This window comes from Herpailurus yagouaroundi, unplaced genomic scaffold (genome assembly GCF_014898765.1).
Source record: "Herpailurus yagouaroundi ecotype Mexico unplaced genomic scaffold, PumYag 29, whole genome shotgun sequence".
Taxonomy (NCBI): Eukaryota; Metazoa; Chordata; class Mammalia; order Carnivora; family Felidae; genus Herpailurus; species Herpailurus yagouaroundi.
Window position 1 is genome coordinate 27535238 of NW_024412377.1, and position 15271 is coordinate 27550508.

General features: G+C 44.3%; 1 protein-coding gene across 2 annotated transcripts in view; it reads left to right on the forward strand.

The window, feature by feature from the left end:
• The first annotated feature begins 45 nt into the window (after positions 1–45).
• Positions 46–15271, forward strand: part of DNAJC21 (DnaJ heat shock protein family (Hsp40) member C21) — a 31431-nt gene continuing 16205 nt past the window's right edge. For both annotated transcript variants that reach the window (XR_005796835.1, XM_040495195.1), the window contains exons 1-7: positions 46–303; positions 8009–8102; positions 9565–9688; positions 10450–10572; positions 10956–11260; positions 12138–12289; positions 14665–14752. Coding sequence is in view for 1 of the 2 variants with exons in the window: in XM_040495195.1 (XP_040351129.1) it covers positions 207–303; positions 8009–8102; positions 9565–9688; positions 10450–10572; positions 10956–11260; positions 12138–12289; positions 14665–14752 (983 nt within the window). In the remaining variant the exon portion in view is untranslated. The remainder of the gene's footprint in view (positions 304–8008; positions 8103–9564; positions 9689–10449; positions 10573–10955; positions 11261–12137; positions 12290–14664; positions 14753–15271) is intronic.

A 15271-nucleotide genomic window follows, 5' to 3' on the forward strand; every position in this document is an offset into this window, starting at 1 on the left:
GGTGGGAAGGGTGGGAAGGGTGGAGGGGCTTTTGCGAGGGCTGCGGCCGCTGCCGCCGCCGCCGCCGCGCTCGCTGGCTGGCCCAGTGCGGGCGCCGGACTCCCGCCGCCGAAGAGAATCAGCAGCGCCGTCGCCACCACTTCGGCCCGGGCCCGGGCCCCGGCCCCGCCCCGGGCCCCGGCCCCAGCCCCCTGCCCGGTCGGGCGATGAAGTGTCACTACGAGGCGCTAGGGGTGCGGCGCGACGCCAGCGAAGAGGAGCTCAAGAAGGCCTATCGGAAGCTGGCCCTGAAATGGCACCCGGGTAACTACTCCGCAACCGCCGCAGCCCTCGCAAAAGCCCCTCCACCCTTCCCACCCTTCCCACCCTTCTCCCCGGAATAACTCCGAGACCCTGGCCAGTCTCGACTTACCGAACCTGTAACTTCCCTCGTCCTGGAGACCGGCCCGGTCCCCGCCAGGTGCCCCTGCGCAGTGCTCCTCTCGCCGGGCGCCCGCTCCGCGCCTCAGTGTTTGCATTCCTCTACCCTAGGCTTTACTGGAGCCCCCAGCCCCTCGTCCCCTCCCAGACCCCCCCCCCACCCCACCCGACGCTTCCCGCGAGGCCACCTGATGGGAAGGACAACATTGTACCGACTTCACCCGCTCCTCCCACCCCTTCGCCAACACCACCGAAGGAGGAGTCGTGGGTTCTCTGGCTTGGCCCTTGCTTGAGTCCCGGCCGCTCAGCTAGCTGGATTTTAACTTCATCACGGAGTCCCAGCTACCCACGTGTAATTTATGGACCCTTATTGAAATTTAGACAAACTAGTAAAATGTCTTTTAAATAGCTGTGCCTTTTTTTTTTTTTTCCTCTCCGAGTAAGCTGTTGAAGTACAAACCCTGTACTCCACTTCGGATGTTCTGCAGATTGAGTTTTAATTGGGTGTCTTCCCTAGTGAAGTTTGTATGTGTACTTAGAAGTATGTTTCCTTTGGATGTTTTATTTGGTGGTAGTTCAGGCCTGTGTGACCTTTGTGAAGTAATCTGATCTTACAGACTGGGAAACTAAGGCTGTAGTCGAATGTCAGCTTTTTGAGGTTTATAAGAGGTTTACACATTAGCACTAATCAGTAAGCGCATTTATAGTCTCCAGTACATGCAGGTCACCATAGTAAGATTCTGAAATGCTAAGAGACTTCAAGAGTGTTGCTGGGAAAATATGCCCTACGCCAGGAAAAGGCAACTACAAGTGCAAACCAAACAGCAGAACATACACAATTGGTAGTTGGATTGATAGAACAACTTACAAATGCCCCAGGGATTCAGGGGAGGGAGTTTTCACTGTGTCTTGAGAGGCAGCGAGGCTTCCCGTTGGCACAGAAGCCTGGATTTTAGCTGGATCCTAAAGGAATGGAATTGGGAAAAGTGAACTTAACAGTAGAGGGAAGAGGAAGAGCATCATGGTGGACAGAAGATGGCCCAGGGGATGGTTTGACCGAAGGCAGTGTTTCCTGGAAATCTGAAAATATGGGTTGGGAGAAGAGCTGAAAGAAGGGCCTGGGACTCAGAGTCGGAAGGTAATGTCTGTAGGTGATGGAACAAGAAATCAAGGTATGGGTTTGTTACTTACAATGGTAATGATTACCCGCAGAGGAGCTAAACGTGTATTGGAAAGGAAGAAGTAAGCTAAACGTTTGTTACAGCAGGAAGTCAGTAGCTATATCCAAAATTAGTAAATACAAAAACAGCATAGAAACATATTCTTAGAGTAATAGAGGTTGTCATCAGAAATTGAATTAGGAATTAGAAAGAAGTTAGGAATTCCTTGACTCTCTGGCTGGGAAAGTGTGAGAAAGGATTAATGCTTGTGACCCAATACATACATTTTGATGACAGTGTTCTGATGTTTTTGAAAAGTAGTTTTAAGATTAGATTGTAAAGCGTCTTGAATGTTAGGCTAAGGACTGTGAAATTTGTTTTTCGATAATGGAGGGTTGAAGCTGATTTTATTAAGATATCTTGAGGAGGTACTGTGATGGGAACTGAGTAGATTAAAGAGAGACAGAAGTCCGTTAGAGTCCACCGTGACAAATAAGGGCCCAAGCCAGGTTGGGGATCAGTGTGAGGGAAGGGCAGGGCTGGGTCGAAGAGATGCTGTAAAGGAAAAATGACCAGATTTGGTGATTAGTTGGAAATCAGTGCAAGGAAGAAGTATGCAAATGTTATTAAAAACATCAGTTAACTATTTTGAAACCAAACCAGTTAGTAACTAAATGTGAATATCTTCTCTGAATGCCATCATAAGTCATAGCATCCTAAATATCTCTTGGTTTGAAGATGCTTATACCTTTAAAGGATACATACTCTTCCAGGAGATACATGATTCTGATATACTTTGCTGTGCTGGCTTGTTAATTTGTTCAGTTCGTCACTCGGCAAATGTTTAATTTCATTCTATAAGCAAGGTCCCATGTTAGATGTTTCTGAGGTTGACGTATGGACTTTTCTTCAAAGAATGATTTGTACCTCAAGGTGAAAGGCTGCTCATTTTTCACTGTTAAAGGTAATTTCTTCTGGGTTTTGTTTTGTTTTTTTTTTAATTGAGCAACTGAAAATAATTCTCAGGGTGAACAGTACTGCCTAGTGAAGGGAAGGCTTTTATCAGATGACTGCCCTGAGCACTTTACTGTGTAAATGAGACAGGAATGGTCCCTGCCTTCTGCCGGCACGTATAGTCTTCAGGGAGTCACAGGAGAACAGGCAATTTCAGTCTGCTGAGATAAGAGCCATATGAGAGCAAATAGAAGATGCTTATCAGCACACATACATGACCTGGACTAAGTTTGTTATGGGTGGGATAGATGTTCATCTCTGAAGAAGGGACTTTAAGGTGAGACCTAACACCAGAAAGGCAGGGAATACAGGTGGAGGGAGGCAAGACAAAGCATGGCAGAGTGCAGGAAGGGAAAAGACATAAGCATGGCCAGGTGGCCAGCAGCCAGGTCTTGGAGATTGGGGTAAACTGGATTAAGCAGATTGGATTCTCACCACAGGGCATTGGGAAGCCACTGAAGAGTTGGAAGCAGGGGTTTTTGTTTTTCGAGCATCTCTCAGGCTGTTATGGAGAGAGTACATTGGAGCAAGCAAGACTGGAGGTAGGGAGACCAGAAAGTCAAGGTACATTGAAGACCCATGGTGATGATGTGACCTGGGGATGGAACTCGGAGCCAAGTGCCAGAATACTCAGTGAGTTAAGTGGGGGAGGGGTTGAGAGATGCTTGGACAGTGAGAAGGGGAAGAAGGTGGGTGGTGGCCAATGAATAGTCTGGAAGGAATGCTAGTTTCCCCTCGGGGATGAGTAAAGGACCAGAGGCCAGGAACCAGGAGGATGCGGCTCCAGCACCAGCCCTGCCCTGTGAGGGCTGCAGCTGAAGGGGCCCGAGAGGGAAGCCTACGGGGAAGTGGTGTTTTAAGGGAGCCTGGCCTCCGTCAAGGCAGGACGTAAAAGGCTCAATCCATGAAATCTTCCGGAAGGCACTGTAAAAATGTTTAGGAGGGAATAGAAGAGAGTGTCAGAGGATCAGGAGAAAAGCACAAAGAATAGTGTGAGAATGTCTTTTAAACTTTTTCAGCTGGATTTGAAATGCCTGTGGCCTTTGCATGTGGCTAGTAATAAATGTGGGCTTTTTCTTTAATATTGCTTTTTAACTTACTGCATTTTTTATTTTAGATCCCAGTTTAACATGGTCAACCCTTTCAGGTATATTTAAGTGAAATAAAAAGCCATATGACAGACTGAAAAAAATATTTAAGAAAGATGCTTCAGTAAGGGGTTAGATCTTATTTTCAGCTGGTACAGTGACAGACTTCATGTGTTTAAAAGCTTGAGCTTTCTCCACATTTCTTTGGGGGAGGAAGGAAGGGAGTGGGAAGAAACAGGACAACAAAGTACAGTACTGATTAAAAGGTGAAGAAGAACCACCCACTTACCTCCCCCAGTCACCTTTTTTGTTTTATGTGGGAAGGTTTATTTGCTGGCATTTTCTGCCACCCCTCTGTAATTTGGACTGTGCTTTTTTATTTATCTGACAAAAAGTTTATGAATGATTTGATGAAGATGTAGAAATCATGAGCGTTTTTAGCTGGACTCTCCCCTTGAAGGCAGATCAGGACTGTGTTGAGCTGTGTGTGACGGGAGGCTGGCTGCAGTAACTAAACCAAGTAGTTTTGTTTTTCTCACCTAGCAAGGAATCCACCTGTGGCCCAGCTTGGTAGCCCCGGCTGCTTGATGAAACCTTCAAAGACCTGCTCCAGGGTCCTGACCAGAAGGCTTGAGCGCTCGCACCAAGTATAAGCAATTAAGCCTCAAAGACAGTTTATTGCTCTCTCGAGGAGAGGTGCTGAGACAGGCAGGCTGCCATGGAGCGGTTCTCCTCCACCGGGTCCGTGGACTCTGCTCAGCCGCTCGTAGGTGGGCCCTCACTTGCTGTCCAGGGTGGCAGTTGGGGATCCCAGAGAGCAGAGTGGAGGAGGACAGGAGAGAGCAGGGACGGAGAGTGCCTGCCAGTTGCCTTTCAAGGAAGACTTTTAAAAGCTGTCATAGAGCACTTTTACACGTGTTCAATGGCAGCTTAGTCACGGTCGTGCCCAGCTTCAAAGGAGACTGAGAAATGGAGTTTTTATTACAGGACCAGATGCCCACCACAAAATCAGGGTTCACTTGTTACTGGGAGAAGGGGATGAACTAGCGGTCTCTGTCTCAATCCTCAGCATCACCTGTAGGCCTTATACACTGGCTTTGGGCTGGGTTAAGGGCATAAAGTGAATGCCACTAAAGCCCATTCGTTTCATGGGGAAAATAAAACCTTTCCTGGGAAGTTTCAATTGGTAGGCATGTGTTTATATCTCCTTGGCTAAACCTGGGTCACCTGATATCCCCAACCTCAAGAAATTTTGGGGCGGTGAATTTTTTAACTGGGTACTTTACCACTGTGAACAAAATCAGGGTTTTGTTAGAAAGAAGATGAGACTAGATATGGGGTAGACAACTACTAGTATCTTTCGCAGAGTGGTAATCAAAATTTAATATAATTACAACAGGGCACTGAGTGTCCTGTGTTACCTAAACCTGATGCAGCAGGGCCACAACAAAACGGAATTTGGTAGTACAGTAAAGCCTTAGCTTGCGAGCATAATTTGTTCTGGAAACATGCTTGTAATCCAAAGCACTCCTATATTAAAGCGAATTTCAGAAACCATTGGTTCAGTTGTGTTCATGTGACCTTTGGCATCATGTACTACTTGTATTGCAAGACATCACTTGTTTGTCAAGTTAAAATGTACCAGAAATGTTTTCTCGTCTTGTGGAACACTCGCAGAACAAGTTACTTGCCATCCAAGGTTTTGTTGTGTTCATTGGAAATAACAGAAAACCTAGCTGCAGTGGCTTACAAAAAATTAAGAAGGTTCTCTCTCTCTCTCTCTCTCTCTCTCTCTCTCTCACTCTCTCACTGCGAGAAGGCTTGGAGGTAGGTTCCTGCTGGCATTGTTTCAGTGGTTCATGTTTCAGTGGTCTCAAGATGGCTGCTGAAGCACCAAACATCATGTCCACATGCAAGACAGGAAGAAAGAGAAAGGAAAGAAAATATACTAATAGACTTCTGCTGTCATCTCATTGGTCGGAACTGTGTCATAGGGCCATTCTAGCCGCAAGGGAGGCTGGGAAAGTAAATACCTTCGCTTATCCAGCCTCCACAGTAGAGGCTGCAAGAGGAAAGGGGAGAGGTGTTGGACGATCTAGCATTTAGTGCCTGCCACAGAATGGATTAAGAGCTTTATCTGAGTGGGGTTTTTTTTAAGTTTATTTATTTATTTTGAGAGGGTGTGTGTGTGTGTGTGTGAGAGAGAGAGAGTATGAGTGAGGGTGGGGCAGAGAGGGAGAGAGACAATCCCAGCATGGAGCCTGATGCCAGCCTGACTCAGGCTCAATCTCCTGAACCTTGAGATCATGACCTGAACCAAAATTAAAAGTCAGACGTTTAACCGACTGAGCCACCCAGGCACCTCTTGAGCTATATCTGAATTTTAAAAAGTCCATTATATAGTTGTTAGTTGGCTTGTCAGTAATATGCAAAAGACTTGAAACTTTGTCAGCTGTAAATTCAGCATGAGGTAATGATGTCACCGAAGGTTAATGCAATGAGCTGTAGTGATTAAAAGTAGAGTGTGAAGAAAAGGAAGTAATGACTGGCTCCTTGATTATTGGTGCCTGTCTTCAGCTGCATTGGAGGTAGGGGATTGTGGTGTGCCCTAAGAAATGGGAAGATTTTGTGCAGGGAGAAGGTTGACTATGAGATGACCATTGGCTGTCTTCAGATGGACTACACTGTGGAAAGGGATTTAGACTTGCATCATATTACTTTTCATTTATAGTTAGGCTGCAGGGATGGAGATTTTTTTTTTCTTCCAATTTAACAGGGCTGTGATTCTAAAATAATATGGAAAACTTTTTATGTTAAAGTATCTTTGGGGTGCATGGGTGGCTCAGTTGGTTAAGTGTCTGACTCTTGGTTTGGGCTCAGGTTATGATCTCATAGTTCATGAGTTTGAGCCCCTCGTAGAGCTCTGTGCCGACAGCGTGGAGCCTGCTTGAGAGTCTCTCTCTCTCTCTCTCTCTCTCTCTCTCTCTCTCTCTGCCCCTCCCCCGCTTGCACCTACATGCTCTCCCTCAAAATAAATAAATAAACATTTTTTAAAAAGTATCTTAAGAAGAGCTGTGGCAAATTGGTGCATTTGAGAAAGTATCGTCAGTGATAGTTGAGCAGAACACCACCTGAAGGACTGGGCACCAGTGTGATGGTACCTAAAAAGAAGAGGCAGGATGTCCTCAAAGGTCTTATTCTAAGGCTGCAAGATTCTTCGTAGGGAGTATGTTTCTATCACACTTTTCCTCCAGTCTTAGAGGGCAAGTATTGAGTTGTAGCTTATGAAATTTTGGAATGCTTCATGGTAGATTCAAACATTTAACTTCCTGAGCATATCACTTATCTGTTACTACATAACAAATTATCAAAAACTTAGGGCTTAAAACAACAGACACAGCAAACATGTTCATCATGGACTCAGTTTCTGAGGTTCAGAGTATGGGAATGGCTTAGCTAGTGGTTTTGGCTCAGGGTTTCTCATGAGGTCATATCTTCAGTGGGAAAACCCACTTTCGATCTCACATGGTATTGGCACGCCTCCTTTCCTTGCTGGCTACGGGCCACAGGCCTCCATTCTCCACGTGGTCCACCTGAGTGTCCTCATGCTGTGGCATCCGGCTACTCCCAGAGTGACCCAAGACAGAGCAAGAGTCCAAGATGGAAACTGCGGTCTTTTTAAAACTAATCTCAGAAGTGACTTACCATGCTGTCATCCTTTCTGCTGCCCACTGTTGGTCACACAGACCACCCCTGGTGACCTGTGAGGGGACTACACAGGGTATGAATGCCGGGAGCTGGGGATCCTTGGGGGCCCTTGGGGGCCGTCTTACAAGCTGGCCACCTCCCTGAGGCAAAGATGTTCCCTGAATTCTGTAGTTAAGGAAGCACAGCTAAGGGAAGAATGATTAGTATATATATTTTAAAGCTTTATGAGGTTTATTTTGATATATGTTGATGAGAAAGAAAAACAGTGTGAAGAGTAAACGTAATACTAAGTAAGTTGTCTGTAACTGGTTTGATATATATGTTTTGCTTTTTCTAAAAATGTGTACTAGTCAGGGTTTTCTGCTGGTGGCTATCCAGTTTGAGTACTCAGGGATGCACCACGGCTGAGGGGAAAGCATGAAATTTCCACTCAAGTAAGATACTTCTCACAGATTCTGATTATCAACTCTCCCCCAGGTCTCTTGGCCTTTCCCTGGTTGTTTTCCTTTGTTTTGTACACGCCTCATCTGTTTATGACATTTGTGATGAAAGAGGTCCCTTTCAGATACTGTCCTCTACTTGTTTGATGACTAAATATCTGTGACTTTATTTTAACAGATAAGAATCTGGATAATGCCGCAGAAGCAGCTGAACAATTTAAGTTAATCCAAGCAGCGTACGACGTGTTGAGTGACCCTCAGGAAAGAGCATGGTGAGCGTCACACTGTCCCTCTTATCTTAGTGTGTTTTCTTGGAAGGAGTGATCAGTAGAGGATTTAAAAAATACATCACATATAGACGTGGACGTTAGATGTTTCGGTGTGTTCTGACGCGTCTCTCAGCTATTCGTTATATAAAATGTAGTATTAAGGTTGAAGGAACCTTAGAGGTGATTCATTTTATGGGTGATGGGACAAAGTTTGGCAATATTAAACAGATTTGACTTTGATACTGGTGACGTAACTTCTCATTAAATGGGATCTCTTTGGTGTATGACAAACTTACTGGTGTTGGACAAGCATATTGACTTGTCCTGAAAAAACACATACGTGTCAATGCAAGAATTGCAAGGCTTCTCTAAGAACTACTTCATATGAAGAAATTGAGTTAAGCTACTACATCTATGATGGATACTTTTACTTATGCTGACCTGATACGAGAATTTCTGTGTTTAAAGTTGAGTTTTCAGATCCTTGATGAACTCTTTGCTACAAAGGAATAGGTTTTAAGCCCCGACGTAACTGTGTAAGAGCCTGCTGTTACGAAGAGCTCGGGGTTCGGTGCTGTTGTGGGAGTCTTCTGTGTGTTAAAAAACGTACAGCGCACGGCTGGCTGTCAGGGAGAAAGGCTGTAAAGAAAAATCGTCACAAATTGTCTTTTATATAAAAATCAGAGAGAATCTCCTACATGTTTCTCCTCCCTAAGAATTTGGAGATCTGGCCTTAGAGAATGCTTAAATTCTTTCCTGACTTCCTTGGCTCTGTGCTCTTCTCCTTGTCCTAAGGACTCTCTTGTCCTTTCTTCTGAAGCCCCTGTCTATTAACAATCTTGCTGCCTGCAGGCCTGGCTGCACTGTGGCTGGGAGCACAGCCCTTCGGTTGCAGGAGGCCTGAGCTTTGCCACTTATTGGGTTTGTGATGATGGACAGCAAGTTATTAAATATCGCTGAGCTTCAATTTCCTCTTCTATCTTTAGGGGTAAGAACTAACGTTACAGAGTTATGATAAAGAGTGATTGTGTGTGTGTGTGAAGCTCCTAGACTGTTTACATAACCCTACAAAGAGTCTTGTTCTGGTCGATGTTGGTGGTAGATCTGATCACGAATGTATAAGGAGTCTATGGAGCAGGTTATGTCCAGTGCTGACTTTAGTAAAATGCAGTTGCTTTTCTGGGAGTGTCCTGGGAATTCCCTGGCTTGTTAAATTCCATCGTTCGGATGGATTAGTACTGTGTAATGCCTGCGGCATATTGGAAGTTGCAGTCATAGTTTTAATCAGCAGTTTTGTGAAAGATTATTCTTTTCATGTTGATATTTAAAAAATTTTTTTTCAGTTGTGGACTGGACATAATAAAATGTATAATAATAATAATATTTGGCCTATTTCAGAGTAAGGAGTCCTTCTGAATTCTTACTCAGCACTCACTGATGATGCTAATTTGTTTTGTTTGTTTAGGTATGATAATCATAGAGAGGCTCTACTGAAAGGTGGGCTTGATGGAGAATATCAAGATGACAGCTTAGATTTGCTTCACTATTTCACTGTTACCTGTTACTCTGGTTATGGAGATGATGAAAAGGTAAGATAAGTGAACTCACTCTTAATTTTGTATCAAGCACAAGACTTTCAAACATAAAGAGAATTCCCTTTGTCTTTTTGAAGCGTATTTATTTTGAGAGAGACACGTGCATGAGTGGGGGAGGGGCAGAGAGCGTGGGAGACAGAATCCTAAGCAGGCTCCACACTGTCAGCTCAGAGTCCTGTGTGGGGCTCAGATCCATGAACTATGAGATTCATGACCTGAGCCGAGACCAAGAGTCAGACACTTAACTGACTGAGCCACCCATGCGTCCCACAAAGAGAATTCTTAAAATTATAACAGGTGAAGCAGTGTTCATTTTGGAAACTGAAAACACAATGGCTTCATATTTAAACTGTCAGCATATGAAAACCTCCAGTTGAAACCTAAATGTTCTTGCGGTGACAGAGCTCGGGTCTGTAATTTCCTTAACATTAAAGGTTTTCATGTTACATTTAATTTTTTTTTTAATTTTTTTTTTTAATGTTTATTTATTTTTGAGACAGAGACAGAGCATGAACGGGGCAGGGTCAGAGAGAGAGGGAGACACAGAATCTGAAGCAGGGTCCAGGCTCTGAGCTGTCAGCACAGAGCCCGACCCGGGGCTTGAACTCACGGACCGTGAGATCATGACCTGAGCCGAAGTCGGACGCCCAACCGACCGAGCCACCCAGGGGCCCTTTCATGTTACATTTTAAAATCTTATTCTGTGATCATACAGAAAAGTGTTAAGAATTTGTGTTTCTGCTACTGTTTTTTAGGGCTTTTATACGGTGTATCGTAACGTTTTTGAAATGATTGCAAAGGAAGAACGAGAATCCGTGTTAGAAGAGGATATGGAGGATTTCCCAACTTTTGGAGACTCTCAGAGTGACTATGACACGGTAAAAGAAGCTTGCATTGCCGTTTTATAATTAGCATTTTATTAGTGTCTCCCCCCGCCTCTATTTAAAAAGACGGGTTCCTAGTTCTGGGTCCTATGCTGTAACTTTCTTCCTCTCTCCTTCTGGAGGGGCTTTCAGCTCCCTCACAGCCTCTGTTTTTACTTTTCCCTGTTTATTGAGTGTGGTCCCATCCCATTAATTGCCTCCTTCAGTTTGTTCTGGAGAGGGATTTATTCTGTAAAGCCTTAAAAGGATTGTTTTCTCCATGGATTAGTAGTGATATTATGTATATGAAAAAGATGTTTTGTGTCACTGATTTTTGCTGCCTCACTGAAGGAAAAAATCTTACACCACGGCATTTGACTTGTTTTCTTTGTCTCTAGGTAGTCCATCCTTTCTACGCTTACTGGCAGAGTTTCTGCACTCAAAAGAACTTTGCTTGGAAGGAAGAATATGATACACGACAAGCTTCAAACCGCTGGGAGAAGCGAGCCATGGAAAAAGAAAACAAAAAGATCCGAGACAAAGCAAGGAAGGAGAAGAACGAGCTTGTGCGCCAGCTGGTAGCTTTCATCCGGAAGAGAGATAAAAGAGTGCAGGCGCATCGGAAACTCGTGGAGGAACAGAACGCGGAGAAGGCGCGGAAGGCCGAGGAGATGAGGCGGCAGCAGAAGCTAAAGCAGGCCAAGTACGGGATGTGGGATGCGTGGCGGGGCCCTTTCCAGGCAGAGGTGTGGGGCCAAACCTGACAGGTGCTTTCCAGGGGGAGAGGGGGCCAGATCGTCATCCTGGCTTCGTCTTGTTTTTTTAAATCCTGGTGTTGACAGTTTTTCATCTACCATGAAAATGTATTTCTTTTGAATCCCTTTATTCTTCAGATCCTTTGCAGACACTTGTGAGATGTAATGATAGTGACTCTTAATTTGAATTCTTGCTCCGTGCAAGGCCCTGTTCTAAGCTCTTTTCTCACAGCAGATCTGCAAAGTAGGTTCTGGTTTTGATCCTCATTCCTTTGAGGGAGCGAGGCCGAGAGGTCCAGGATCCCATAGCCGGGAAGTCACACAGGCAGGAATTGGACCCGAGAAGTCTTTGCAGGGCCCTGGCTTTGCACCCCACTGCGACGCTGTGTCTGTCGGTGTACTCCAGATATGTAGTTCATTCTTGTGCCTGTAAAGTTTGTGAGTTAGCGCGAGAGCATCGGGTCCAGAGCATTCTTCTAAAAATTACTCACTTCTCCAATTCTACCAACCCCACCCTTCCATCTTTGGAAAATTAGCACTTTACTTGACACTTAGAATTTCAAAGTACCTCAAGACTTTTAATAACTTGCTAAGAGTTCTAGGTTTCAAAGCCCATCATCTAATAAGCAGTTTGAATCACATAAGCACATAACAGAACAGATCAGTGACTTTGCCCCCGCTGGAACTAAGCCCAGGTTTTAAAAGTGTGGACGCGCTGACAGCTTGGGAGGAAGGAGCTCTCTGGGGGATGGATTGTCAGCCCAAAGAGCAAGTAGAACCGTGTGCAGACCTGCTTCTGAGTGAGAGATTATGCTGTGTGTCTAGACTGGCTGGCCAGTACAAGGAACAGAGCTGGATGACCACGGCCGACCTGGAGAGGGAGCTCAAGGAGATGGAGGCGCGCTACGAGAAGGAGTTTGGAGACGGCTCAGCCGAAGATGAGGTGGAGGGGCCTGAGCTCAGAGACGAGCACGATGGTAACTTCATTCGTTAAGAGACTTTAGAAAGTAAATGTTTTTATGCGCAGATGAAAGGAGAACAGATGCAAACCTGGAGACCTCGGAGTTCCAGTCAGCTGTGGCTGGTGTTTTCATGCCCGCCTGCTTTTTAAGCAGAGCTGGAAATCCGGACTTTTATGTGACGTCTTCCAGTTTTTAAAGGTGGCAGATAATTCAGATGAAAAACAGTCCAGTATAGGCCAAGCAAAGGTAGTCCACTGAAGTAGTCCGATCCCTATAATTTGATTAGTAAACTCTTTTCTGGCCGTGTTTTGGATAGTTTGTGCTTCTGACTGCATACATGATCTGCCAAGTGGGCACAGTGACAGGTGTGACTGCTGGTTACTTAAAAACTGCAGGGAAGCTCGCAGTAGGTCAAGTTTTAACATCAACTCTTCCCAGAAAAACTAATGTTGTACAGGAGCCTCTGTGAGCTATATAAATTCTTCCTCTCATTTCTCACTTTGTTGAGGGTCTCCCCCTGGTGTGCTCTAGTGTGTCATTTCGGTGCCTCTCTCCTTACAGCACAAGGGACATGACTGCCGTGAAAGGCAAGGTTAGGCCTTGAGAGTACCTGACCTTCCGCATGGTCTCTAGCTGCTCCACGAGAAATAACATGGAATGATCTACACACAGCTTAGTCAGTTTCACCTTACCTACACGTGGGTAGCCCAAATGATAAAATGGTGGATTTTTATTTATTCAAAATGATCAGGAAATGAAATGTTTTATTAATGACTTAGAAGTAGTATGTGTGAAAGTCTCTTGAAAATTGTAAAGCAGTCTATAAACGTGAGGTGGCATGATTAGGTAGAATTTTATAATTTTTGAAGTGCTTTTATATACAAGAGTATGCTTGATCCTCACACAATACCCTTTAAATGTACGTTTTGCTCATAAAATGATAGCAGTTTTACTGAAGCGGAAACTAAGACTGAGAAGCTAGGACATAGGCCTGAGAACATATGGCCATTTATAGATCCAGATTTTGACTTCAAATCCAACAATCTTCATTAAATATTTGATTAATCAAAGGTTATTTCATTTACACGATATATTGACAGGGTACAGGGAATTGGACAATAATACTATTTGCTAAATGTTAATATTAGGATGTGTTTTGATCATTTATGATTTCATTGAGAATGTCCTTCAAAATCATATTCACATCACCTATATATAAAGAATCAAAACGTAGACTATAGAAGAGTACCTTGGGATCTTTATTGATCTCATTGCATGATCTCATTTATTGATCTCAGTGGCAGTCAAGTTGCTTGTTTTATTCCTTATAAAGATAGATTATGGGATTTTTCAAAGACTTTGAATTCAGTGTTATAGTTGCTTAGATTTTGCAAACTGTATTGATAGTAATTATTTGTTGTAATAAAGCCCTAAGCTTATGAAAAAACAGTGTAAGGACATGCTAAAGTTTACATGTAATATGCTATTTTATGACCAGCCTGTCAAATAATGATGGAGTGTTATAAGCTTAAGTTTATTGAAGCAGTTAAGAGTAGGTTACAGTTATAAATGTGTTTGCATCAAATCTTGCTCAAGAAGTAAACTAAAAAACCTTTGTTGAAAAAACTTCTTTGTGGTAAAACCATGAAAGCGGCATTTGGTTTTCTGAACTTAGCTCATACTGAGAACTTCAAGAAGATTTTGAGTCTTTTTAGTGTATTTGTGAGAAGAACTTGAAAGATAAAATGGTTTATTTGGAAGCCTTCCCTTATAATTCAGGGCTGCTTTTAAAAGGTAATCAAATCCTAGGCACTGGATAGCTCAGTAGTTAAGCATCTGACTTCAACTCGCATCATGATCTCACGGTTGGTGAATTCGAGCTCTGTTTTGGGTGAGCTTGTGCCCGGCTTTGGGCTAAAAAAAAAATAACATGAGCCCCAGGTGAGCTCTGCTTCTTTCTCTTTCCCTCCCTCCCTCCCTCCCTCCCAATCTCTCTCTCTCTCTCCCTCTCTCCCCCTCCCCCTCCCTCCCTTCCTCTGCTTCTTTCTCTTTCCCTCCCTCCCTCCCAATCTCTCTCTCTCTCTCTCTCCCCCTCCCCCCTCCCTCCCTCTCTCTCCCTCTCTCTTTCTCTCCCCCCCTCCCCTTCTTTACCCCTCCCCTGCCTTTTGTGGGATTCTCTCTCTCTACTCTCTCTTGCACCCTCTAGATAGATAGATAGATAGATAGATAGATAGATAGATAGATAGTAATCAAATGCTAGTAACATTATTTGTTTTGTCTCCGGAAATGCAGTTTCTAATTTGTGTGTGATGTTAGATCGTTACTAAAGAGATGTTTTAGATCTGTGTTCTACTCAGCCAGGATTCTTACTGCCGGCTTCCCTCTTGTAGGTAGAGACAGTGATGAGGTCGAGGATGCTGAGCTGTACGATGACCTTTACTGCCCAGCGTGTGACAAATCTTTCAAGACGGAAAAGGCGTACGTTTAATATCTTTAAACTCCCCTTTTCTTCTGAGGGTGAAGTGTAACTCTGAAAGTCCTAAAGAGAAAGTGCTTGTGGCAGTTGGACACCAGCCCTCCCATGTCTTCTTGGGGGGTTTCTGTCTAACAGAGGAGGAAGAAGGATCTGTACCAGCAGTTAAGCATGTTGTACTGATTCTCATTCATGCCAGTATTCCTGTGTAATAGCTGCTTTTTAAAACATGGATGCGTCTCCAGAAAGAAATGTTGCTTGTTGTGACAAAGAAGGCATAGTCACGCGGAAAACCAGAAGCTAATCTAGACCGAAGCTAATCTCTGCTGTTGCAGGCAGACTCCCTTCCAGCCCTCACGCTCCTGTGCGGGCCATTGCTGCCAACGTAGGAACGTGTCCTGCCTAGACCATATCTGCTGAAGCAGAAGGACTCTGCCTTTGGGGAACAGTGAAGAAAAGAGAAATGTTTGAAAGGATTCTATTATAAAGGGCAGGGGGGACCAGGGCAGAAAGTGAAAGTAGAG